Source organism: Calonectris borealis, chromosome 4 (assembly GCF_964195595.1).
Source record: "Calonectris borealis chromosome 4, bCalBor7.hap1.2, whole genome shotgun sequence".
Classification (NCBI taxonomy): Eukaryota; Metazoa; Chordata; class Aves; order Procellariiformes; family Procellariidae; genus Calonectris; species Calonectris borealis.
Window position 1 is genome coordinate 7,085,140 of NC_134315.1, and position 27,899 is coordinate 7,113,038.

General features: G+C 41.6%; 1 protein-coding gene across 6 annotated transcripts; it reads left to right on the forward strand.

Moving 5' to 3' along the window:
* Positions 1 to 289: 289 nt before the first annotated feature.
* On the forward strand, positions 290 to 27,682 carry ST3GAL5 (ST3 beta-galactoside alpha-2,3-sialyltransferase 5). 6 transcript variants are annotated; one of them, XM_075148464.1, is made up of 7 exons: positions 290 to 515; positions 13,299 to 13,420; positions 16,542 to 16,656; positions 18,897 to 19,240; positions 20,645 to 20,831; positions 23,496 to 23,654; positions 24,973 to 27,682. In XM_075148464.1, exons 2-7 carry the CDS (start codon positions 13,377 to 13,379, stop codon positions 25,234 to 25,236), a joined length of 1,113 nt encoding a protein of 370 aa, XP_075004565.1. In that variant the 5' UTR covers positions 290 to 515; positions 13,299 to 13,376; the 3' UTR covers positions 25,237 to 27,682. The 6 variants fall into 6 exon arrangements, with proteins under 6 accessions (XP_075004565.1, XP_075004566.1, XP_075004562.1 ...); XM_075148465.1 differs by having other exon boundaries at positions 419 to 515; positions 16,542 to 16,650; XM_075148461.1 differs by having other exon boundaries at positions 424 to 515; positions 13,299 to 13,410.
* The last annotated feature ends 217 nt before the right edge of the window (positions 27,683 to 27,899 follow it).

Below are 27,899 nucleotides of genomic sequence, written 5' to 3' on the forward strand. Positions count from 1 at the left end.
CGATCTCGTTTTTCCACAGGTGAAGGTGCTGCGCAGGCAGTGAGGAAGCGAGGTGGGGAGGCGGGGGCCGGCTGGGCCGAAGGGACTGAGGGACGCAGGTGCCCCCGAACGGCCCTTTTGCTCTGTGTGTGTGTGGGGAAACCCCAAACCCGCGATTTCTTGAAGAAAGAAAGGTCTGGAAAACGTTCATTTCAGGAAAATAACACCATAAAAGGCTGGGGAGCGGGGACTTTGTGGCACTTCTGCCGCCGCCCGCCCTCCCCCAGGCCACTGCGCCCACCCCGCCGCCGGCTCTCCGCTGCCTCCCCTCGGCCCCGGCCAGTGCAGGCCCCGCTCCCCCCGCCCCGCTGCGGAGCCGCGCTCGGCCCCCATTGGCTGCGCTCCGCTACGTGCCGCGGCGCCCCCACCCCCCCCCTTTCCTCGCTCCGCCGGCTCCCGCAGAGCCGTTACCTGCGGCGGGGCCGCGCCGCCCGCCCCGATGCGGAGGCGAGGCGCCCGGACCGAGCCCAGCGCAGGTAGGTGGCGGCGGCGGCGAGGGGCCGGCGGAGACCCGCCGCCCGCGGGTATGAGGCGGCGGTTCGGGGTAATTTGCGGGTGGGGGGGGAGGGGGGGAAGTGGGTTTTTTCAGCGGGGGGGGAGGCCGGCGCGGCGGCGCAGGGCCTGCGGGTGTGGGGAGCCAGGGTGCTGAGGGGGGCGTGGAGGTGCTGAGGGGACTTTGCCCTCAGAAGCACCCCGGGAGCCTCTGTCGCTGCTGAAAAGGGTCTGAGGTGCCGACGAGGCGTGAAGGCACCAGCGTTTGGGGGTGTTTTTTTGAGGGGGCGTTGAGTCCCGGGGGTGTTTACGTGCCACGGGGCCGCCGCTCCCTCAGCGGGCCGGGGGTGCCCGAAGGCCTCCGGGGTCACCTGGACCGGGCCGCGACGTCCACCCCGCTGCGACGTGGGGCTGAGGTATTTAGGATGTGCCCACCAGCGCCCGTGCTTCGAGGTCTTCTCCCGGGGAAGGCGAGGAGACGCCGGGCCGGGGAGGTCTCCCGGCGGTGAGGTGGCGGCTGCGAGTTCTCAAGCAGATGGGTGATGGAAGTCAGGTCTGTCTTGGGCCTCTCCAGGGAGAGGAATGTAGTTGGAGCTGTCTGGATTTGTTCTTCTGAAATAAAATCTATAGGCTTCTGCTTGTCTGCAGGTTGCGATAGCCTTTTTTGTAGGTGATTTTATCTTTTCCCGCTCGGGAGCGATGCGAATGCAAAACAGAAATGACTTCTGCCGTTGCTGCCAAAACCTTTTTATTTTCTTCAGCATTATTCAGGAAAAGGAGTTTTTTGTGCTGAGCTGTTTTTTTTTTTTTCTATTTCTGTAGATAAGATCAAAATATAAGGCTGATGGAGGAGAGATGTTTATTTTGCAGCTTTCTTTAGTTATGGAAATGAATGGGAAATGTTTATAACATTACTGGAGGTAAACAGCTTTCGTGTGGTAAATGGCTGGTTTTGCCTCATTCTGAGAAAAAAGGGTAAATAAAGATACATATTTCTTACTTTTCTAAACAAGACTTTTTGAGATAAATGCTCTTTATGTATCTAAAGTGGATACATGTTTTTAAACGCAGCTTACGACAGGACGAAGAAGTGGTGTGCGGTTTTCCTGCTTACTGTGTTATTTTGTCTGTTTTGCCACAGCGAGGTTACTATCTCCATTCTAGATCATGCAGCAGGACCTTGAGCTGTCTCCCAAGCCCTCTGCTAGCAGGACAAGAGGCAGCAATCGCAGGGAATTTCATTGAAAGGTCAAAATGCAGCTGGAGAGTTAGTGCACACAAGTGTTTTGGTGCATTGGCCACTTCCTCAGAGCTGAGGAGAAATGGGCTCATCCTGCCTCTGGTTTCCTGGAACTTCTTGGGATTTAGCATCCTCCCTTCCGTAGGGTTTGATTAAATTGACAGGCAGTTAAGGGCAGGATGTAGGAAGACAAAGTGTGATAGCAGAAACTTCCTTTCTCTGAGGAAAACAGGCTACAAATGTTTAATTTTGTTTGTTTTACATACATCTGTTTAGGTGATGAATATGGAATGTGCCAAGATTGCTGCAGGTGTTTGGAGGGCGAGTTATTTTCTTTAGATAAGACAGTCTGGAAAACTTAAGTAGGGCCTGAGTTTTGATAAAGACTAGGTAACTGAACGAGACCCAGCCAATGCTTCAAGCTTGTCATGGAGTAATTTTCAAATTACAGGCGAGTCTGAACGAAATTTACTCAAACACAACAGATTAAAGTATCTGCAGTGGGCGCATCCAATGCTTCAAAACCGCACAGCGGTAATTCGGACATAGGACTTCTGGATCATGAAGGAGTCTCCCCTGTTGCAGGCAACTCTCTCTCATAAGGTCATTCATAAATGATTAAGGACTTTCTTAAAACTTGTGTAGGCTGTTATTTTCCATTACTCCTATGGGAAGGCTATTCCTTTGCTGCTCAGGAATCTTTTGCCCGTAGTCCATATTTATTTATGACCACTTTTTCCTGAGTGCTAACATTGTCCTTTTTTTTTAATTGTTTGCTTTCAGCTTTGGTATTTACGTGTTTGGTGTATCTAAGGACAAATTCTCAACCTGTTTTGTGAAGCTAGACAAGCCGAGCTCTCTGCTCTCCTTGGGAGCACCAGTTCTCTCTGCAACCTGTTAGGTCCTGAAGTCTTGAATTCAGAAGTTAAGCACTAAAATTGGTTCCAGTAACATTCTTTGCTATATTGCAATTTCCTTTTAAGCCTTTTCTTCCTGGGAGGCTTTTGGCATCTCCTTTTTTGCTTCTGTAGGCTCGAGTGTGATTTTTACGATGATCTCTTGGAGTGTTAGATGATACTGTGGTAAAAATGCTGCTGTGCTATTAACATTGTTCCATAATTATCAGTTGTTCAGTGCTATTCTGCTGCATAATTCAGATGTAATATGAAACATCTTGGCTGTGTAAGTGTGCTGGCATGTTTCCTTAGCCCAGTAAAGATTAATGCTATGCCCTGTCTTTTCCGACCATTTCTTTTAGGGAAGATTAATTCCTCAAACTCCCCATGTAAGGGGAAAGACCTAATTTGTATTGGCTTCCTTGCAGGGTCTGAGAAATATCTTCCACTTGTGCTAGATGAACTCGCCCAGCTGGTGGTGGGTGATGTGCTGATACACTGTACTCTCTTCGTCCCCACCTGGCTGGCATGGCTCTTCCTCAAAGTACTGGAGCAGAGCAGTGCTTCCACAAGCGGGGGTCTGTGGGCCTGGGGAGGAGGGTGTGCTGTGGAAAGGAGTGTGTGAGATGTGCATAGGAGGGGTTTCTGAGTAGCAGCTGCCTGCTCTTACACTGCAATTCATTCTTCTGCGTGTTTGCTGGCTCCAGCAGATGCTGAGAGGAGTGGCTGACCTCAAGCTCTGAACACCCAGAGCAGGCAGGCCACTGTTTCTTACACAAGTAACATAAAAGGGAAAACGGGGATTTGCTCTAAAAAAAAAAAAGGGGGGGGGCAGGGGGGGGCTCAAAAACTTCCTCTGCAAGAAATACTTATCTTTTTAATAGCACACTGTTCACAGCAGCAATGCTTTAACTCACCTGTTTCTTCCTGCTTGGCTGGAACACTGACTTTCTGTGGCTCATTTGGGAGTCAGACAAATTCCAAATTCAGATACTGTTTTTGTCTGTTGCAAAGCATCAGCTGCCCTCTTAAGTGCCGAAACACATCTTGTTGATATTTCTTGTGTTTATGCATTATGGATTTTTTGCTGTTCCTCACTTTAGAGCACCTGAAAGAGGTTTCACAAAGAAAAAGCTTGGAAAGCTTGACTAGAGAAGAGAGTGCCGAGGCAGAACTGAAATCCAGAGTGATCCCTGTTTTGAACATTGAACTGTCATTCAGAACCCCACTAAGAGTTCTTTGCCTATAACATTGTTTTAGCAGGCACTATTAATATCCAAAAAGCTTCCTGTGAAAGCTGCTGAAAGGAAGTGATGATGTTATACTCTGAATATCTCTAATTAAGCTGATGATTGGACTGGATTTAAGCTGGAACCAATTTTTTTGTGTTCAATCTGGATGACCCAAGGTTTAGAGCAAGTTGTAGCCTAGCTATGTGTATCCTTCCTAAAGAAAAAGACAGGGCAAATAGACACAATAATGTAAGGTTATTAATGTTTTCATGAGTTAGTTGGTGGTTGATGTTGCAAAGAGAATGAAGGAATGAGGCATTAAAAATTAGAAGAAAATGCAAGTAGAGCATCATAAGACAAGGAGAGAAAAATGTTGATGCCTCTAAGGTACTATTGCTTCTTGCTGGTATTCATGGTTCCAGGCAAAATAATTTTCACCTGTGATCCTGTTGGTGCCCCTGAGACTGTCTGTCAACTGCTCTGAAATTTTCATTTACTCATCGTTTCACTTTTTGCCAATTGGGTCCACAAGTGTAGGATTCAGTATTACGTTCTCATTTTCTGAGGAGACAGTTCTTGACTAAATGAATTGCAGATTGTACAGACATTGGTTTTTACTTTTTATTGTCTGATTAAAAAGCCTTACCAGTCAAAGTTCATTTTGTAGGATGCATTATACACTAATGTAATCAATGTCCTGTTGTAGGTGTTTATAACCATATTGTAGGCTAAACTTCTTTCTGCCATCAAGGATGTATTCCTTCTGTTGACTTTATAAATTAACCAAAACAACGGACTCTGTTCATCAGAAAAGGCATGTCTGTCAAATGCTTTTTTCCTTCCATAGTAATAGGTGCTAAGGAGATAATATTCAAACAAAGTTTATCAAATATCTGAATATATTGAAGTGCCAACTTTACTGTGGGGTTTATATAGTTGCAACAAAAGAAATAATTGACAGAAGTCTCTAATTTTTAACTTTAGTTCCAGTTTTTCCTCCAGTGAGAAACTGTCAGTCTCTAATCTGCAACAGCTCCCAGGCTGCTGTCTTGTCATGTCTTGTGACTGTTTCTGCTAGGAAGTGGTAGGATGATGATCAGAGGATTATTTGAAGGTAAATATCCAACAGTTAATAGATTGCTACAGATTATAACGCAAGAGTCTCTCATGCCTTGGTGTGTCCCTGATAAGTTTGCTGCAAATCATTTTTCCTCATGCTTGTGGTTTTAAGGGATTTTTGTCATGTACCATTGAACAGGAGTCTTAAAGAAGGTATTTCAATGTTTATTGAAAGAGATTTCCCAATCAGAAACAGTTCCTTTTGGGATAACTTGTCTGTTCCTCCTCTTTCCCCACTTTTTCCCGAGTATTTTGTCACTATGGGCAAATGGGCCCATTCAGATAAAAGGCTTTTTACTTTCCTTGTATAGATTTGAAATCCAATTTCAACATCTGGGCGGCTTTTCAAGTGGCTTTCCTAGTCTGTAAAACCTGTGTTTAAAATTTGGCTTAAAAATTTGGATTCACTTCCGCAGAAGTCATTGGAAAGTGAGGCAGTCCTTTACTGCCATGCAGTTTCTTAAGTGCCTCTTGCTAGAGGATGCTCATACGTTGTTCCAGGTTGGTTGTTTTTTTTTTAATGACAAATTCTTTAAGTTATGAGAGAGTAGGTTTCCAAATTGGTTTTTTATTTAAGAAAGACTCTGTGTTTTGGATGAACAAAAATACCTCTAATCCATTGCAGTTGTAAGGTAGTAGTTTGACTGTACAACACTTGCAACTGCAGAGTCCTCTATGCATAATGGATTGCACAACTAACTGTCGTTAGCTTCAGCTTTTTTATTCTTTGTATTATCACTTTTCTCCCTGAATATTATTGGGAAAGGGCTTGATCCACTGTTGATTTAAAAGAAGTAAAAAAACTGTTTATTTTTTTTTTAAACAGGGTAGAGATTATTTGCAAAATTTTATTTCATTATGGTTTATTGTTTCCAGTGAAGAGATGATGAAGTTTGAAAGTATAGGAAGGATCTGAAGGTATCAGATTAGGAGACTTGGGAAGGAGAGTCCTGGAGGAGGGACACTCCTGGGGGACTTGTGGACCACCTATGCCAGAGCAGGTAAGCCAGTAAGAATCGCAGAGGAGCTGCAGACAGAAACTATTATGCACGTGACCCCAAGCTCCTGCACTGCCTGTGGCCTCCCCAAAGGAGTTGGGACAGGCTCCGTGTGACCTGTGGCAAAAATAGGGGAAATTAAGACAAGGAGGGGAGGAGGAGGAGGAGTGTTTGGCTTAAGTTTAGCCTCTGGAAGGGGGAGGAAAGGTGTTTACTGATGTTGAGGATGTGGCAGGGAACTGGGAGAGTTTTATACTGATTTCTGAATCAGTTTTTTTAATGACCCTTTTAAAAAAAGAACAGAAGATAAAGAAGTTAATTTTTTCATATTCTTAGGTTTCTTCAGCTGAGAGGCTCTGCTTAACAGATGGCTCTTAAACATTTTTTACATCTGTTTAAAAAAAAAAAAACACCGCAGAACCCCCACAAAAACTGCCACCTAATTAACCATTCTTTTCTTTTTTTTTTTTTTTTACATCTCAGCCCTTACATTTGATCTCTATGGGTTTCAGTACTGAAGAAGCAAACAAAATTAATCCTAACTATAAATTTTACCAAACTATTTTTCATGTGGTTACATAAATTAACAACCTTCTATTAAAATATTATATCAGTCTTGAAAGCCATAACAAAAATTAACATCTCATCTATTTGGTCAATAATGAGGATAGATTAAAATGTATAATCTTTTTATGGGCACAACTCTTGCAAGTAGTCACAGACATTAGTGTTGTAGTTGTCACTTAATTTTTATCATCTGTTTTATCCAAATGTGTCCTAGAAAACAATCTGTAATTGGTTTAAGTTTTCTTAAATCTACTCTTCTAACTCCTTGAATAAAATTTTGCAGTGTGTCTGTGGGGTTTTTTATCATTTTAAAAAGCCTCGGAACAGGAAGTTCCTGCAGAATTCATCGCTGATAATGTGCACAACATCTCAGTGAAAAGTATCTTGCGGAAGTTTATTCCATGTGAAAACACCTTCTCTGCCTTTTAACTTCACCTTTCTTTTTTGAAACATAAATGTTGCTCAAAATCATGTAGCTTTCATTTTATCATTTACTGTTTTTGAAAGTATGTTTCATAAGTAAGAGGAGGGGGCATGAAATGAGTAGGTGTTTTGGGGTGTTTTTGCATTAGTTCTACCTTCTGTTTCACTGCCTGCTTGAGCTCTGTTGCTCTTCATTAGAAATTCCTTTATACAGGTGTGACTTTCAGCTTTCAGTTGCTGTGGACTTTACACTGCAAGCTTCTTGATCTTGTTACATGATCAAAGGCTGCATTGTGCAGCAAGACCTTGAAATGGATGGATGACTCGTAAAGCTGGCTGTTTCTACTACTTCTGGTGGTACGGCGAGAGGGGAAAGTTAATTTATAGTTTCAACTCGTAGGAGCTTCAGGTGTAGTCCAAGATTATGTTGTGCTACGTGCTATGCAACTGTGTCCTGGTTTTGGCTGGGATAGAGTTAATTTTCTTCCTAGTAGCTGGTACAGTGCTGTGTTTTGGATGTAGTATGAGAATAATATTGATAACACACTGATGTTTTAGTTGTTGCTAAGTAGTGTTTATACTGAGACAAGGACTTTTCAGCTTCCCATGCTCTGCCAGGTGCACAAGAAGCTGGGAGGGAGCACAGCCATGACAGCTGACCCAACTGGCCAACAGGGTATTCCATACCATATGACATCATGCTCAGTATATAAACTGGGGGGAGTTGGCCAGGGGGCAGTGACTGCTGCTGGGGAACTGGCTGGGCATTGGTGGGCGGGTAGTGAGCAATTGCATTGTGCATTACTTATTTTGTATGTTCTATCATAATTACTATTATTTGCCCTTCCTTTTCTGTTCTATTAAACTGTCTTTATCTCAGTCCATGAATTTTACTTTTTTTTTCCCAATTCTTTCCCCCATCCCACTGCAGGGGGAGGAGTGAGCGAGCGGCTGTGTGGTGTTCGGCTGCCTGCTGGGTTAAACCGCAACAAACTGTAGAACAGAAGATGCCACTTGTCTTGCTGGCCTTTCCGCAGCGGCTTGCCTTAGGGTAGCTTCCCCATGGGCTCGGGTAAGAGCCTGTAGAGTTGCGGGTTGCAGATAACAGCCCGTGTGCAGGTACTTGCGTAGATCTGGGGGGGTAAGCTTCTGCATGAAGAGTTACTGATTGATAGCAACTGTCCATGCTGGTGCTTCCTCTATGGCTCTGGTCCTTGCCTGCACAGACAGTTATTTTGGAACGGTAACTGCCCACGTAAATGCTGGACTCAGCCGTGGAGGCTGTTAACTGGACCCTTGGTGTGTGGGGAGACAGGAACGTGCTTGAATTGGTAGGGCAAAGGAGGTAAGTGGAAACATCCCCTGCGTGTAGTTATGGTTCTGGGGACTTAATGAGAGGGTGGTGAGGGATGTAGGTATATGCCTCATTCTACACTTATATGCAGGCTGGTCTGGTTCTGTCTCTGTGCCTGGTAACACTGTTGGCACTCAAAGAATGGGAGCTGAGAGTCCTTGTCTTTATCTTTGGGTAAATTCAGGTACTGTACATAATCAAACGCAATTTTTCAGGCTGTAGCAGTGGTCATGTACAACTTGACACATGCTGCTTTTTAGTTTTTAGCATTCCAACATAAAAAGACGTCCTGAAGACTTAAATTAATTGCTTCTGAAATACTCCAAGTGTGGATTTTGTCTACTTAAGAATAACAATGAGACAAAAGTAAATTATGGTGAAAAGAATAGCACCATAAAAAGCTTTGGAGTGTATTCCTACTGATGGACAATTTAGCTTTCACAGCAGCTTTACACAGATCACTTAAGTTCAGTAGATGAAAAGCAAACTGAAGTCCCTCGAGTCGTCACTAATTATACCACAATGAGTAGCTATGGAAATGTCAGTGCAAAATGCGATTGTAATACAGCATTACTACTGAGACATCTTTTGTACGCAAATTGAGACATTTGCATTTATGGCTCCCAAAACAACTGTCGCACTGCCCCTTTCTGAAAGGGTGTAGTGGTGCTTGGCAGTGGTGTTTGTATGCAAACAACAAAATCTGGATGCTACAGGCACAGCTTGTCTTTGGTGCTTGGTTTCTTAACTGCCGTGGTTCTTTCTGTAAACTCATAGTTTTTTTTTTTTTTTTTGGGAAGCTCAGGAAGACTGTGGGAAAGGTGCGCTCTCAGGTGCTTGTTACTGCTGGCCTTGCTCTTTTGAGCACTCTTACGCCATTCCAGCCAGTGGAAGGTGCTTATTGACTTAGATAAGAGTGCAGGATCAAACCCTGAGTAATTTAAAAAAAATGTTGTGCTGGACAGATGTGTTTTGACTTGATATATCCATCTATCTGTCTATATATATGTTGACTTGATCAAGAAAGGAATCATCTGAAGTAAATAGAACTGCCAAAAGTCAACTTGAAGTAAACTGTTGCAAATGAAATGAAAATTGACATTATTTCAGTTATATAAACAAATTAAACAAAACCATTGAGCATACTAAGTACTAAGAGTTAGACTCAGAAAGGATGCACTGAGGTGATTAATTAAATTCTCTGTGTTTTCTTGTTCCTTTTTGCACGTCCAGGATGAGTGAAGCAACCGTTTGGGGACGACTGAAATTTATTTTGCTCAGAGGCAGGGAAGACTTTCTGATAGCACTCGTTTATTGCAGTCTTGCATTCCTTGTTAATCCCCTTCTGTCTTCATCACTCTCCACCTTGTCAGTTCCTTCTCCATCTTTCAGGTCTCTTGCAGCCTTCCCTTTTCTTTGTTTTGAAAGGCTTCATGAAAACTGCATCTGTTGTAGGATCTCTGCATACAATTTTTTAGTAGGAAATTCTCACTCTTGGAAATTATTAAAAGCGTGCTGTTTGCAGAGCACTCTTCTTCGACGATTTGTACAGCAGAGGAGATTGGCTGTGTTCAGTGCTGCAGGATGATTCCAGGAGTACGTTAGTGCCATTAAGCAATAAAAAGTTTTATATACATTGAGCAATCTTTCATGAGCAAGTCTTTCTGTCAAACTACAACAGAACCTGGGTCCTAGAATAGGAAAGACTAATTTGCAAAGAAATAAAAACCTGCTTTGAACAAAGCAAAGGCAGTGAGGCTTTAACCTTACCCTTGTAATTCAAGCTGTAAAACTTTATGGATTTAATTCAAACTGCTGGAAAATGTGCTTAATCTGGAGTGTGTTCCCTCATAAATGCTACTGGTACCATGGCCAGACCTCACGATATCATTTGGTACGTTGTTGCGATGATTTGCTGGTAGCAGGATCCTCTGATACCTAGTCTGACTGATTCTTTTGTGCAAAATCCGTTCTGATCTGGGTTCCTATAGACTGTTAAGTTACCTCTTTATGTTGTTTATCCAAGGGAGAATTATTACCTGCATTGTTCTCTAGTGAAGGTGGCTGAAGCTTGTTTCCTGCTTTTTATTCAGCGTTTTTTCTTTTTAAAAGAGCAAAGTTCAATTTTATACTTCTCCCCTGGTGGGTATGTAGAGATCTGTGGAACTGAGAGATTTAACTATTGTTTTGTGGTACGTTGTAGCTTAGGCTATGCAACGTTCAGCGATCACGTCCGTGCAGCAAGCCATCCATGTCAGTGAGCGATCCCCTTCCCTTTTGTCAAACAGTGCTGAGTGCCCCTTGTTTGTGCTGGTCTGAGCCAGTCTCCTCCGAGGTGATCTGATTGTTGGTACTCTCTGTAGTACATGGAGCAATCCTGGAGTTTCCACATGGTCCGCAGGTCTTGTTCATGCTCTCCTCTGCAATTCTGCAGTGTCCTCTAATCGCCACTCATTTTGTGTGCCACGTGTGACCGTGCTGGCAGGCTCTGTGAACTGGGGCTGCTCCCTGTGCGTGCTGACAACATGATCTCTGTGGATACCTGTCGTCTTCAAGATGTGTTGGTATGAAGGTACTGGGTCCCAGGTAATGATGAGGGGTGCTTAGTTGTCTTGTCTGTGTAGTATGGCAGGAGGGATGTGTGTCATACCTGGAATATAAGGTGATTGTGCAAGTCCTGCTGGATTGGCACTGGACATCTCAAGGTAGAGCAGTTCAGCTTGGTGATCCATAACTGGCACTAGGGTATGGTCCTTGTAACAAATGTTGCTGTTGCACACTAGGCCTTTACCCATGTGGACTTGACCGATGTGCTGCAAATCTTAGCTTGAGAGCAAAACGGACTTGTAATGCAGCTGACTGGGGTGGTGATGTCAACACCCAGTTTTGCTCCTCAGTGCTGTTTTTATTCAGTGGTATAGATGCAGCCAGTAAAGACGAGGTGTTGCTCTGAGAAAATGATGAGCTTGTGAGGCTTGATAGGTTCACTGTGACCTGCTGTCTTGTGTCCTGACACGTTGTGTGGGAGACTGGAGCTGGATTTGATTTCCAGCTGCTAGCATTCTGGGGGACCTTTGGGGTGTCACCCCTTGGGTTTTCATAATGGTACTGACCTCATTTTGTACAGTGCTTTCAAATCTGCTAAGAGGTATTGTTTAAGGTATTGCTGCTTTGTGACAAATGCCTACAAACGGGTGTGACAGCTCAGAGAGTCTGTGCAATTAATAAATACAGCTAGGTGGGTAATTTGAGGTTCTTAGTAGTATCGTAATAACCAAGTTACTTATATTTGAGGTAAGTGGTGAAGTTTTTTGCTAGCAAAAACCATTAGGCTTTTTTTTTTGCCTTGCTCTGTTTTCTGGGTTATGACCACTTGCAGGTGACTCTAGAAAGCATCACTTAATTATCTGTTCTTCAAAGGACTTAAGATGCTGGTGTTGATCTTTATCTCTCCTTGTCCCACCCTGTCTCGCAATGGTTTGTGGCTTTTGACCTTCTACCATGTATATCAAATTTGTTACTGAGAAATGATGTGTGACAGTGCAAAGAGAGACTGACTTTGAGTCATCTTTTGAATTAGATATCCCTGAAATTTCCGTGGGCTGGATTTGAAATCTGGAGGGGATGCTTCTGTCTCATCAACTCCTTCATCTTGGTGTTTAAGAACATCATTTGTTTGTCCAAACAAACTGTTTTGAAGTGGCAATACAGGCTAGTTCAAATGGGTCATATCGCTACATAAAATAAAAGCAGGTGGAGCAGAAAATAGAATGTGGAAGATCGTCCCTAGATAAAAGCCTTCCCTTAGCCCTGCGTTTTTTTTAAAAGTTCTTGTGACAGAGCTCTTAGGGAGAGAACAGAAGAGTGTGAACATCTTTGCAGTGAAGAGCAGAGAGGGTTAAGCACTGAGATCAAAGGGAATGAGTAGGGCTGAAATCTTCCATGTGGAGGGTCAGGCTGCACCCTTCCATGGTTGACTGATTAAAGGCAGTGCTTCGGGAAGTTGGTAAGGCAGGAAAACCCTTTGCCTGAATCCCTTCTCCTTTCAGGGCAAAACCAGCGGGCTCGTATGGGTAGGCTTTGCATGCTGTTTCCTTGTTTGCTCACGTCTTTGGTTAATGGCAGCAGCCTGTGAGAAGTTGATGTGCCAGCCTGCATTTTTCTTTCCAAAATCAGAATTGAAGCATGCTGATAGAAACTCGTGGAAGCTTACAAACAGTAAGCAGCGAGATTGCTTCTCCTTAGCTAGTGAACAGTTACTTGGCCATCTGTGAGGGAGCACTGTGTGCTCCTGCTGGGTTCACAATGTTTGTTGGAGGGGAACTGCTGCTGTGCACAGAAACTGCCCTTGTGCCGGCAATCTTCTGGTCTTGCTGCGTGCCAGGCAACATTTCCTGCACACCCTCTTTGGTGTTTGCTGTTGAAGTTGCTGACTACGTTGTTGGGGCTTCTGAAGAGGTCAGCAGTAGATTCAGACCGATGATGAGACAGGTGTGCTTAACCTCAGGGAAATCAGGGAGTTTATTTGAAATGTGGGCTCAGGTTTTGAGGATGGGATCAGGGTAGCATAGTACTTGGACACTTTGATTCAGGGATCCTAAATATCCTGAGCATACTGTGTAGATTTTCTTTTTTCCTGTCTGGAGTCTAATAATTGCTCAAACAAAATGGTGTTTCATCAAGATCAAACAATAGCGTTTGACAGTAACTGATGTAGTTGCAGTGCTTATGAAGAATGCAAAGACCTATACCCGTACATAATTTTTAGAATCATGTCTTGGCAGTGCATCTGAAATGCATATATTCCTGATCATAAGGTGGTCAGGAGCGATTCAGTATTCCTGACATCATAACCAAGAATCACAGCCTTCTCTGGGAAACAGAGTAAGTTAACGGTCATTGGATGTCCTCTGAACTTTTTTCCATTCTTTTTTACAGCAATGCTGAGTGATAACAACTCTGTGAAGCTGAAAAGTGATTGTTCACCTCCTGTGCAATGGTGTAAGGTGCCTGCACATGAAGATGAGAAGACCAAGCTGGTTTTTAAAAGGTACTCGCAAGTAAGTGTCATTGTCACAGCAATATAGAGGTCAGTTGCTCTCCCTCTAGCCTGGGCAGTTACGAAGAGGATGTAAAAATCAAGAGATGAGATTGCCACAAGAACTGAATGGAGGGTTAGGCACATAGCTTTCCCTGGGGCACCAAAACACTTGGCCTAGGCTCTCTTGTAGTAGTACCACCTGTTTTCCCAAGCCAATGTGAGATCCCAGTACTTCACTCACAAGTATTTCCCATCTTTTTTGTATCCAGATAAGTAACAATGTTGAGGCTTTTGTACAGTCTGATATTTGAAGAAATTGAAGGGCGGTGGATGTTTAGTGGGTATTTTGGGGAGGTGTCGCCTCATAGTTATTTGTTTATGAAGACTTCTGGAATGCTACATCACAAAATCTTCATCACTCCGTTGTTTGTAGTTTAACATCAAATTGGAATTCATGTGTGTGCTAGTGTACATCCAGAACCATATTTTAAAACAAAAAAGCTCACTACTGTGATGCCTCTCTACCACATGAATTTTTAGGTCTTAAAGCTTAAAAACCCGAAGCCAAACTGTTATATCCACTGGTGTTTTGAGCACTTGAATGGTGCAGCGCCAGCTGAATCTAGAGATACTTGATAAACCTCTGTGGAGGAAAACCAGCCTCATTCACCTGCTGTGAATCCCCTGTTTCTGCCAGTCAGTGGATTTCCAGGGGTTGCAGCCTAACATGCTAATGAAGGTTTTAGACCCCCTATCAGTGCAAAAGTTAATTTAGTTAAATCAGATGTGAGAGCAGTGCTGCTTTTCTAGTGGCCACCTTATTTGCAGTACATACTGCAAATTAAGTGCCAGGATTGCATCTATTAGCCCATATAGAATCATAGAATCATAGAATCATACAGGTTGGAAAAGACCTCTAAGATCATCGTGTCCAACCGTCAACCCAACACCACCATGCCCACTACACCATGTCCCTAAGGGCCTCATCTACACGTCTTTTAAATACCTCCAGGGATGGTGACTCCACCACTTCCCTGGGCAGCCTGTTCCAAGGCCTGACCACTCTTTCAGTAAAGAAATTTTTCCTAATGTTCAATCTAAACCTCCCTTGGCGCAACTTGAGGCCATTTCCTCTTGTCCTATCGCTAGTTACTTGGGAGAAGAGACCAACACCCACCTCGCTACAACCTCCTTTCAGGTAGTTGTAGAGTGCGATGAGGTCTCCCCTCAGCCTCCTCTTCTCCAGGCTAAACAACCCCAGTTCCCTCAGCCGCTCCTCATAAGACTTGTGCTCCAGGCCCTTCACCAGCTTCGTTGCCCTCCTCTGGACACGCTCCAGCACCTCCATGTCCTTCTTGTAGTGAGGGGCCCAAAACTGAACACAGGATTCGAGGTGCGGCCTCACCAGTGCCGAGTACAGGGGCACGATCACCTCCCTGCTCCTGCTGGCCACACTATTTCTGATACAGGCCAGGATGCCGTTGGCCTTCTTGGCCACCTGGGCACACTGCCGGCTCATGTTCAGCCGGCTGTCAACCAGTACCTTTTCCTCTGGGCAGCTTTCCAGCCACTCTTCCCCAAGCCTGTAGCGTTGCCTGGGGTTGTTGTGGCCGAAGTGCAGGACCCGGCACTTGGCCTTGTTGAATCTCATACGGTTGGCCTCGGCCCATCGATCCAGCCTGTCCAGATCCCTCTGCAGAGCCTTCCTACCCTCCAGCAGATCAACACTCCCGCCCAACTTGGTGTCGTCTGCAAACTTACTGAGGGAGCACTCGATCCCCTCGTCCAGATCATTGATGAAGATATTGAACAGGACCGGCCCCAGTACTGAGCCCTGGGGAACACCGCTCGTGACCGGCCGCCAACTGGATTTAACTCCGTTCACCACAACTCTCTGGGCTCGGCCGTCCAGCCAGTTTTTTACCCAGCGAAGAGTGTACCTGTCTAGGCCGTGAGCCGCCAGCTTCTCTAGGAGAATGCTGTGGGAGACAGTGTCAAAGGCCTTACTGAAGTCCAAGTAGACCACATCCACAGCCTTTCCCTCATCCACTAGGCGGGTCACCTGGTCATAGAAGGAGATCAGGTTGGTCAAGCAGGACCTGCCTTCCATGAACCCGTGCTGGCTGGGCCTGATCCCCTGGTTGTCCCGGACATGGCTCGTGAGCGCCCTCAAAATGAACCGCTCCATGATCTTCCCCGGCACCGAGGTCAGGCTGACTGGTTTGTAGTTCCCCGGATCCTCCCTCCGGCCCTTCTTGTAGATGGGAGTCACATTGGCGAGCCTCCAGTCGTCCGGGACCTCCCCAGTTAACCAGGACTGCTGGTAAATGATGGAGAGCGTCTCGGCAAGCTCCTCCGCCAGCTCCCTCAAGTACACACTTGAGTAACAACCACAACTCTAATCAAATAATGATGTAATTTTTGCAGATCGGTTTAGACATGAAATGAGCCAAGTGAATATTTGGAGATCAACAGTGAGATTCCTTAGGAATGAGAAATGAGTAGATCAAAAATACAGATAGTCTGTATTACTCAATTCTAAAGTTTGGGTTTTTTCTTCTGCATGTTTTGGGGATGTAAATAATTAAATTAGGCTTCTCAAGATAAACCTGAGCATCTAAACTCTGCATTCTAGCCTGCCAGTGAGTTGAAAGTTTTGGTTCTGAGTGATGGCCATTGGCCCAGAATCTTGCGATTTTAAGTTCCATCCCTTTTTTAACTTGCATGAAAATACATATTTCAAAATAAAGTTGCCCTTTGAGGTAGGAAAACAAAAGTCACTTTTGGTTTCTTTATGTGAGGAGAGCTGTTTCACCCATCAGAGATGCATTTAAAGTATATGATGCAGGCATAGAACTGCATAAATCGGAGTGTTAGTATGCAGCATTTTCCTTATCAAAGCATCTATATATGTTTGTACTTTTCCTGCAGATAGCTCTGAAGAGTTGTGAAAGACTTGCAGTGAACAAAGCAATAGTTTTTCTTGGTTTGAATCAAATGCAGGTATTCACCTGAAGTTCTTCAACTGCCTTAAATTTCTTTAAAAATACTCATTTAACAGTTGATGGGTTGCTGGAAAAAAAGATGATTTTTTCCCTCCCCCCTCTCTCCTATCCCTGCACCCTCCTGTTTATTTTTAGACTTCTTGCACTGTTTGTGGTTGGAGGGTGCTTCCTTTATATCCTCAAATTACGTTTTGGCCCTGAAGAATGTGACAGAACAAAAATGCCGTATGTGGACCTCGATCGTGTAAGGGTTGGTATTTTTTTGAGTTTTTTTACTTGGCTTAAAAAAAAAGTTATTAATTGACAATATAAGAGTTATAAGGGTCTATAACAAAGAACTAGAATGCTGAAATTTCCCTGTGTGGGAAAATATGTTTTGCTTCATTTCATGCCATAGAACTTCTGGTTTTTGTTCTCGTGGAGTCACAACAGAAGTGCAGAGAGAAACTGGTTTTTTAGGGGTAAAATGAGATAACAGTGACTGTTAAGGATAACATTTGAAATGGACATGTCATCATACTATTGTGTCAGTGCAGATGACACTGGTGATCAGAAAATTGATGCAAATGAAAAGTAACATTTTTTTAAAAAAAAAAAAGCCCCAAACTCAACACACTAAACCAAAGGTTTATTTTTGCCTAAGCCAGTTCCCCAGTCTGCTTTGCCTTGTAGTTGCTCAGATGTTTTTGGAATCGCAGGGCAAATGTGCAGGAGGGTGCAGCTCTTGGTTCATTTATTTATTTAAGCTAGCAGCTACTTACTTCAACCACAGTTTTGCATGTGGCTTTTAAGCTGGTGTAACAGATGCCAATAAAGCTTTTTCTTAATTCTTGCTGACATTTCTCTGCCTTTGCTACTTAACCTGTTTGCTCTTTATAACAGTACACCTTGGCTTAGAGTTGTTACATTTCTGTCTTTGAACATCTCAATGCTAAGACAGAATGTATAGCAAAATCCCTGATTTAAGATAGTCTCATCTTAGCATCACTGCATGTGCATCCTCCGCCACCTCCCACCTTCTTCAGTGCATGCTTTTCCTCTTCTGAGCCTCTTTGCCTTCCCTTTTCTTCTCATTTGACATATTTCTTTTCTCAATAACATATTTTGCTTTCAAACAACCTCCACCTTAAGCCAAGCAAACCTAAAGACTGCATAAACTGTGTTTATTGCTGTCTCATGATTAATTTGTGTTAGATGCAGGATGAGGAAATAGCATTGCTTTTTGTCTAGTTAGATAGTAGCTGATTGCAAACTGTTTGGGGCAGTTGTCAAGTGATTGGCATTCATTTTTACTGATAGGATGCACAGCTGTCAGCCTTAAAAATGAAGCTCTTCCAAAGATGCACTGACTCTTGCTGCAAAGTACAGCATGAAGCTGCTGAGTTGTGCTTTGCCCAGGAAGAAATGGGTGTTTATGCCCAGATTTGTAGAGACATTTGTAATGGTGGCAGAGGCTGTTCTGTAGAACCATCTTGTTTTTTTCCTCCTTGCGTATCCAGATACACACTTTCCTTAACAGTACAGAAGGGGAACTGAGTTAGCATGAGATCTGAATCTTGACTCTCCGATCCCTGTGTTTGCTCATGGTTTTTTTATTACAGTGGAGGAAAGATCAGCAGAGTTGTATTGGGGAAGACAACACGCAAAAAAACTTTATTTCAACCGATAAAAATAATACCTTTGCTATTTCTCTTCTTCCTTACCTCATATTCAGATACCGGCTTGCACTACAGATTTCTAAAAAACCTACATGAATAGTTTTTTGTTTTGTTTTTTAATGAGACGGATCAATGTGTAGTTTTATCTGACAGCTTAATCTTTTTATGCGATATGGAACTGTAGTCTTTTATTTTGGTGACTAGTTTTTGAAAGAAGACCTGAAACACCTCCACTTTGCATTCCTTTTAAAGTTGTGTTTTAGTCATTAGCAATACCACTTTAGCAATACTTCTGGAAGATGTGTTGCTTCATTTTGATCAGTAAGCAAGTCCAGCCTGCCATTTCACAGAACTTTTACCCAGTGGATATGTGTCCGGTAAAATCCTACTGCAGGCAGAACTCGGATCATGCAGTTGAGCAGTGGAGTAGAATTCCACTTGCTGGCTTGCTGCTGAATTAGGTGGGTAGAAGTACATCTAGATTTTTTAAATCTCTTTTTGTAAGTAACAGTACGAATGGTCTCAAATGGCTCATTTTCACTTACCTCTTCTAGTAGCCTAATTTATTCTTTAGAAAAGCTCCTATCCAGATTTAAGTGATTGGATGGAGAGACATTCCTTTGCAGGTTTTCAGCCTGCACTGATTAGTATCTGTGTTTGAGTGAATGCTTTAAAATGCTTTAAAATGTCTTGTATTTCCATGTTTAAGATTTCTTTATAAACCCCTGTGTTTGCTAAACTGCCGGTGGTCAGCTGGTGGGTTGCATTAAGAGGGCTTTGTATGTTCCTAAAGCTAGCTTTCCTGACTGAAGTCATGTGTGTTTTGTTTTAGAGAGCACAGCAGTATGCCAGCGCTGCATTGCAGGAACAGTGCCGGCCTTCTTATGTGAAGAAAGAAATGGGGAAGTTATTTGCGGAGAAATATAGCATGGACATATCTCCCTTCGTAAGAAAAAATATAAATGAAGATGAAGCTTTATTTAAATACGAACCTCCTTTTGGATTTCACAAGTTCTTTGATAAGCTTAAAAATCTCCTTGAACTCTTACCTGAGCATGATTTACCAGAAGATTTGAAGTCAAAACACTGTAAGCGTTGTGTTGTAGTTGGCAGTGGTGGAATTCTTCATGGATCAGAGCTGGGTCACTTATTGAATCAGTTTGATATTGTTATAAGGTACCTGTTTTCCATTTAAGGATTCCAACTACTTCAAATTTACCTTATGAGCTGACTTTGTTTTTAAGGGGAAAGTATCTCCAACATTTATGCAACTTACAAGACTATTTCTGAAAGCGCTTTTGAGAAATTTACTTGTCACTTGATGGAATTTGAAGTCTTGGGAGCAAAACAAATTGTCATGTTCACAAGATAGGAATTCGGTGTAATTATTTGTGGACTTCAGAAACAAAAAAAACATGGGCAGAAATGAGATAGAAACCAGTGAAATCATAGGCAAGTAGACAATCCTGGTTTTATCCATTCATATGTTCAAGCTTTCACAGGTAGGCTTTAGGACTCACCTCTGCCTTTTTCCCCTTGGTTAGTTGGGATGCTTATTTGAAGGATTTTTTAATAACAGTTATTTCAAACACAATAAAAATTAATTGGTGTTTCAGTATACAGTTTGCTTACACACAGTATAGCATGCTTATACTTCTTTACAAGATCAGTGCATGCTTTCTGTGATTACCCATGTTTTCTAATGTCTGAATTAAATGGATACATGCTCTCTATTCGTGCCTTCTGAACATGACTGTTTGAATTCTCCTTCTTTGTGACTTTACATGATTCAAAATACAAATAGATTTAATAGAAGCATTTTCCCAAGTTGCTTAGTAAACTAAGGCTTGCTCCTCTTAAAAAGGGAAGACTTGATACAGTGAGTCAGTATCTCTTATACAGAGGTAAAAAAACCTGTTAGCGTGTGGAGGGGCAGAGAACGTGCATTAACTGTTCTCTGAAATTATCGCTGACAGTATCAAGGCGACTTTTGTGTTGATATAGAAAAGTTTGTGGGACTTACGCTGTTCTGCAGAACTGGTGGAGCTGGATGGTGCTGTTCTTGTCAGCAGTGTGCTAGCATCTGAAATTTTTGGTGAGCTGGAATGATGTAAACCCACAGGATGCATTACATTGCATTGAAGAGATAATTTGAATGCCTTCCTGTGCATTCCTGTAATACTCATGAGTGTGTGTATGTATACATATAAAAAAAGATAACGCAGGCAACTTCCTGTGTATTTTCTTTCCCTTCCTCCTTTAAGCCTTTCTGAGTTGGCACAAGGTAATGAATATGAAACTCTGCAATGCTATGTTAAGTTATTTTTCTATTCAAGCTTTTCTTTTTGAAATTTTGCACTTGTGCCAGTTAATCCAGAAATAGAATTGGCTTCCTCTCAAAGATAAGGGATGGATGATTGTGTGCGGCGAGGAACTGAGAGATACTGAGAAAACGCTGTACTCCGCTCTGTTAAAAATCTGTGGACCAAGTTCTTTGCTTAGTGTCTGATGCTTTAATGAGATTGTAACCCATGCTTATTAAATACAGTTTCTCTCTGTTGTGTTTTTTTTTTTTGTTAGGTTAAATGATGCACCAGTTCAAGGATATACAGATCATGTGGGTAACAAAACTACTATACGGATGACTTACCCGGAAGGAGCCCCGCTTTCTGAACACGAGTATCCTCCTGCTAGCTTGTTTGTGGCTGTTTTGTTTAAAAGTGTTGATTTCAATTGGCTTCAAGCAATGGTAAAAAATGAAACCTTGGTATGTAATGTGGCAGTGTTATGTACCTGTGATTTTTGTTTGTTTTTTTTTTTTTCTAATGCTTAAGAAGCTGGCTGATATGTTTTATTATACTGAGGATCATTTATTTAACTTTGTGGGTTTTTAGCTATATCTCGTAGTTACAGTTGGTACCAGCATTCATGTTGAAGCCCCATGCTGACAGAAACACTTTTTTTTCTGCAGATATTGGTGGTTTGCACCAAGCTACATGACATATTGAGTGTTTGCTAAAGTGGAATTAATTTCACATTAGGTTTAAGTGACTTGTTCAAGTCTGCAGAGCCTGAAACAGAAATGAGATTTCTGGACGCCAGTCTTTTTTTTTTTTTTTTTTTTTTTTTTAAACAGCTAAAGTCTGTGCTGTTACAATAGGCATACCTGCAGTTCATGTGTAATTGAAGCAATGCAGTTCTTAGTTCACATTTGTCTGTAGTTCCAAAATTAAGAGGTTGTTTATTTCTCACTGAATATTTAAAGAAGTGCAGAGATTCCTAAGGAACTGATAGAAGGGTTCCATGTTTCCAAACTCTCTTTAAATTGGTGGTTTTCACATCTTTCAATTTGCAGGCAGATAATTTCTGCAAATTGAAAACCAGTAGCTAGGTTTCTCTGACCACAGATTGAAAACAAGTGCTCTAAATTATTGAGATGGATTTAGAAGAAAGCCTGACAAGTTTTCTAACAATTTGATACATACTAGTTTAGGTACTCCAAGATCCCTTCTTAATTCTGTGATTTTTACAACGTGAGAGCATATGGAAGTTCTGTTTAATATTGACCATGACTGTCTACTACTACTTTAGTCCAGAAAGTGTGTGCAGGGATATTGCCTTGTTTTGAATAATCTGAGTATGTTTTGTAGAGGGGAAATTTTCCTGAATGCATGAATTTGCGCAAATTTAAGAACTTCTGCTCCCTGATTTTTTTTTTTTTTTTTTACCAGGGACAAGACAGTGTTGGTCTATGACCTTCCCTGCAGCAGTGTGGTCATTTTGATGGCCAGCAGCTTGAATCCCTAATTTGTTTTACAAGCTATCTGACTATTTCATGTTTTAAGGTTTGGTTTTGAAGAATGACTAGCACAAGGATGGCTTTCTGTATTAAAATTTGTTTTGGGGGGATTGAGAGAGTGATTGCTTTTTGGCATCTGCAACATTCTCTGTTAGTGAGTTACAAGATTGAAGGATGTGCTTTATGAAGAGTATCTTTTCTTGTTTTGCGTGGCTTAGGAGCAGATCTGCTCATTCCCACCTTCTTCCTTGCTTTGGTGTTTTTGCTGGTGCAGAGAGCCAGTTTTGGGAAGTGATCTGGGAATGGGCATACTGGAGAGAGAGTCCACCGAAGGGCCATGAAGATGCTTAAGGGACTGGAGCATCTCTTCTATGAGGAAAGGCTGAGACAGATGGAACTGTTTTAGCCCAGAGAAGAGAAAGCTCAGCGGGAAATCTTACTAATATACATAAATACCTGAGGGGAGGGTGCAGAGAGGATGGAACCAGGCTGTTTTTAGTGGTGCCCAGTGACAGGACCAAAGGCAACGGGCACAAACTGAAACACAGGAGGGTCCCTCTCAACATCAGGAAACACTTTTTTTCTTTTACTGTGAGGATGACCGAGCACTGGCACAGGTTGCCCAGGGAGGTTGTGGAGTTTCTGTCTTTGGAGATATTCAAAAGTCATCTGGACACAATCCTGGCCAACCGGATCTAGGTGACCCTGCTTGAGCAGGGTTGTTGGACCACTTGACCTCCAGAGGTCCCTTCCAACCTCAACCACTCTCTGATTCTGTGAACTGAAAACATACTTCTCCTTGCAAATACTGGGCTTTCAGTTGGATCAGCTCTCTGTGCAGGCATTGGTACTTTAGTAAACTTGTTCAGAGCACAGGTGGGAAGATGGGGCCATGGCAACCCAGATTTGATCAGTTCGAGCTGCTGTAGAATTGTATGTTAGGGTAGCAATAAGCTTGTTTTAAAAATATAGGTCTGTGTTGCAGCTATGTAAGTCTTATCATTTGCTTAGCGTTACAGATGATATGGAAAGATTTGTAAAATGAGCCTGATTTAGTATATTTTTTCCATTAGCGTACACCTAATTGACTGCAAGTGGCATGAGATCAGAATCTAGCTTGCTGAGTCTTGTGTAAATCCTCTTCTGAAGTGTTACATTTATCACTAGGTAGATGCTGTCAAACAACAGCTGTTCACTTCAAAGCCTGAGCAAAATCGTTTTAGATCCAGTGCTTGCTTCAGAATGCCTGGTTAATGTTCATGGAAAACTGTGGTTCCCTTTCCCATTTCTTTAAATACTGCTGCCTGCTCAGTTGTGCTGGGGAAGGTGCAAAGAACCTTGTGGATTCTGGTGGATATGTTGACTGATTAAACACAAAGTGCAGTCAAATATTCAGAATAGACAACTTTTCCCCCTGCTGTCCTCTCTGCAATTCCAAATACTTAGAAGGTTTTTCCTCTTTTGGTTCAGTCACTTGAGCTGTACGCTGGTATTCCTGAACCCACCTTAGCTATAAACTGTTTCCTGCATTTCTCAGAGTCACTGATGAATTCTATAACTTGTGTACTGTCTGCTATACACTTTGCAGTCTCAGAGTTTGCCTTTGCTGAACTATTCTTTTTTTTCTCTTAGCCTCTGTGGGTGCGACTCTTCTTTTGGAAGGAGGTTGCTGAGAAAATTCCTTTTCCATCAAAGCAGTTTCGGATTCTGAATCCAGTCATCATCAAAGAGACAGCTTTGGACATTTTACAGTTCCCTGAACCTCGATCAAAATTCTGGGGTTGGGATAAGGTAAGAAGTTTCCTTTTAGGAGAAGGAGACTATGAAATACAAAGTAAAATAAGAAACTGAAAAAAGTTTTGGGCTCTTCCTTCAATATAGTTTCTCTATGCAATTTCAGAGCTGGTCTCAAGTAATAGGGAAGTTAATGCGCTCTCAAAAGATTCTTGTATTTTTGTGTAAAATCAAAGTAGGATTTCAGCTCACCTTTTTAGATGAGGTATTATGCCTGTGCATGCTGACACGAAATGGCCTGTTTTACAAAGCATTCAGATGCAGTGAGACAAATTCATTCCAGTACAGTGTGTTCACTCACACATCATTGTGACTGGTGTTAAATATTCAAAACACGCATTTGATGTGTGTTAAGTGTGTTAAGAGCAGCCCTGTTAAGTCAAACCAGCAATCAGCTATAGACAGATGTGTCTCTAGCTGCAGGGAAAGCAGAGAGAGTATGGAAACCAGGCCAGTGTAAAGCAACCTTCCAACTGTTGGAATTGCTATGTATGCCAATGTGCTCAGTAGCAACTGATGGGTATATATCCTTCCTTTATGTCCTTCGGTCCAGCAATGGTATGGAGTCATGAATTGCCCAGTTTAATTATACACTGTGTTTTTGTTATTTTAATCATCTGTTTGAGGAATTGGATGTCACTAGTTCTCTTGAACTATGAAAAATACTGAATAACCATCATCTTTTTACCTTTTGTGTGAAAGCATTTAACGGTAGCGTTATTGCACAAATGTTTGAAGGATCTTGTCACATTTATTTATTTATAAAAATATTTATTTATAAAAATATTTATTTATAAAAATATTTATTTATAAAAATAATGTAACATACCAAACTATCTTGATATCTTTTAGTTGTGCTGTGGTATACTTGCCTTCTTCATAGGTTATTCAGTGAAAAGTCATATTATGAAGAATACTGTTAGAGAGCCTGTTGCTCAAGACTGAAGTAAGCGTACATCAAGAAATGTCAAGTTTAATTGCATGTCAGGAGTTGTTTGAGTGTTTAGAGTGAGGGTTCACTTATAGTTTAACTACATAGTAATAGGGCGTCTTGCCTTCACAGGAAAAAATTTAGAGTTGACAGCCAAAAGTCTTGTTACGGGCAAATACTCAAGTTTTGTTAGTGTTTGGCCCTGGAGTTTTTAGTTTTACTTGATCATTTAATTTATTTTTAGTTTTAGTTGTAATTGATTTTACTTTTAATTGATTGCTTAATTGATTCCAGTTTTAAGCGAGGAAAGGGAATAGACAAAGCCATTAAATTTTGTAAAGTGTTTATAAAACTGGCAAAGGCTTCTTTTTCCCCCCTTTCTAGAATGTACCTACAATTGGGGTCACAGCAGTTGTTCTGGCCACACATTTATGTGATGAAGTGAGCTTAGCAGGATTTGGATATGACCTCGATCAGCCCAGCACACCTTTGCACTATTACAACAACCTCTGCATGGCTGCCATGAACGGACAAACTATGCACAATGTGACAAGCGAAACAAAATTCCTGCAAAAACTGATCAAAGAAAAAGTTGTCAAAGACCTTACTGGTGGGATACATTGTGATTTCTGTGGCAAAGACAGCTAGTGATTGAAGTGTGGCATGGTTTGGATTTGTTAAATTTCCAGAGGCTCAGCTGGAACAACCTTTTCACTGTCTTAAGTAGTTCTTTAAAGTATGTATAGAATGGGCATGGAATCTCTGCTGCCTTTTTTAATGTCAAGTTCAATTTGTTGGACTTTTAAATTTATTTTGATGTCAGATTTTATTTTGCACATTTTTGTGGATAACTGTGTAAATACAACTTGGAGTTGAAAGAGATCCATTTAAAATATTTATTGTTTTAAGTTGTCTCAAGAAAAGCAGAGTTTTTGTTTTCAGATGTATATGGTACGCACAACGCTAGCCTGAGTTCTCTAACAGCGTACAAGAGTTATTTTCCACTGAACTACTGTCTTTGTCGATCCAGTTCTTGGTGTATGACTCCTTTTCATGCATGCCATGAAAAGAAAGGCGTATGCTTCTCAAGTCTTTCATTTCTTGCAACTTGAACATTGTGTTTTCCCCTCAAATATTTATATTTTGGTTTTGTGCTAATATTTTTTTGGGGGTAGAGGAGGAATGTGGGAGTGGAGGTGAAGGAAAAGGAACTGTTGTGGCAACGACTGAATAGTAAGTACTTTGGTGTTCATGATTGATATTAAAATCATTGATGCATTAATGTATTGGGTTAGAATCCTGCATGTTTGGGCCCAGGGCACATTATAAGAGGATTTAACCAGTAGGAGACTTTCACCTGAATCAGATCTTTTGTCATTTCCATTCCTTAAGACCCAGATAAATGTTTCTAACTAGTTGATTTGCAGCAGAGTTCAGCTACCCCAATTAAAGAAGTGGCATTAATACAAAATTTGCCCCCTCCCCTCTTTTTTTTTTTTCTAAAAGTGACTTGAGAATTGCTGGTTCTATAAAACACTGGTTTGTTTAAATCTTCCATTTAGCAATAATAGAATCTATGAGTAGGCTAAAATTTCCATTGATTTACTTTATGATCCTTCAGTAATTAATTACAGATATCATAATTTTAATAGTTTACAATGATGATAACCCTTATGAACTCTAATGTTGACTATTTAATTGAAGGGAGAGGTAGAGTTGTCAGTTTTCCTGGATCAGCTTTTAAGTCAGCAATTGGGTGAGTGTGTATAAGTTAAGAAGGAAATCACTTTGAGAAAGTAGTATGATCTAGTAGCAAGCTAGATAACTGCTGAAAGCAGCATACTTTAAAAAAAAAAAAAGCAGCTAAAGCAGCTATTAATATATGTTCTTGTGACTGGAAATCAGTGCATTGCAAAGAAACTGGACTGTGCAAATCTGCCAGCAGGTTTTGGTGTTTGTTTTCATTTTGTTACTAGTAGAGTAGTAGGTATGACTGTATTTGCACTGAGTAGTGTTGCTACTTAATGTACAGTATGTGAAAAATTCGTTATTTGGGAATGAAAGCTTGTTAGCAAATTGATCAAAGGTTGGCATTGGTCATAGTCATGGACTCTCCACGTGGTGAACATACCCACTTTTTTTTATTATAGGCTAAGATACGAATGTAGTTGTGGTTTTAAATTTTCAAAATACTAATGTGGGAAAGCAAGATTAGGATGGTTAGTTGTTTTTTGGTTGTTTTTTTTTTTTGTCCCTGCCCCATGAAGAGCAGTTCTAATGAATGACAATGTTAGAACGCAGGAGCAGCAGACTGATTCTGGCCGTTATACTAAAAGGCAATAAAATTACATCGGATCATAAAGCATAACTGAAGAAAGTTGTGGACCTCATCCTTCCTAAGTCCTGTGTACCTACATGTCCTTGAAAGCCAGTTGTGGATGGTGAGCAAATTTGAAAATCAGATTGTTGTCTCTGGCACTGTTTGTGTTTATAGCAATAATATTAATCTAACTTCTCCTCTGTGAAACACATTAATTTTTGTACTAGCAATAAATTTCTAGTCTGTGTTTTTCTTGTAAGTATAAGAATTATATTGTTTAACTTAAAAATATTTCATGTGTGAAGAGTTTTATACAGATAGTCTTTTAGTTAATATATTAAAATGCACTAATTATTTTCTCCTGGTATTTAAACTGGAAGCAAAGTACCTTAATTTCATTTGGTATTAGTGAAATTTTGGAAGATTTCAGAATGTGTGTGTTGGGAGGACATCCTGAATACACCGAAAGTACGTGTTTCAGAGCACTTGGTCCCTCACCAGTTTGCTTTACTCAGTAACTTAAAAATAATCAGTTGATTAACATAAATGCCAATAGTGTTTTGGAGATGCTGTATTTACTGTCAAATTCTCAAATTATGTTGATGTAGGATTAGATTGTTTTCCCACCAGTTTTATGGCTTGTGATAAAACATTGTGCTCCGTGGTAGTATATACTGCATTGAATACACCTGTACAGACTCAACCATCTGTGAAATGGCAGCAAAGTTCAGGTTGCAAAAAGCAATAAACTGATGAAACCACTTTCTACTTATACATTTGTCTCACAGTTTGCAATTTGTTCTGCCTCCTTTAGTAAGGACTTCACATGTCTCACTGGTTCAATTGAAAGTCTTGATGCAATCCCAGGCACTCAAGAAGAGGGGAGTTAGTGGCTGATGATAACTCTTTCTCCTTTCATTTATACCTTTTTATTACCTGTCAGCAGAGTTATATCTCTCTGGTGCCTGAAAGAGAGAATCCATCTCAACGC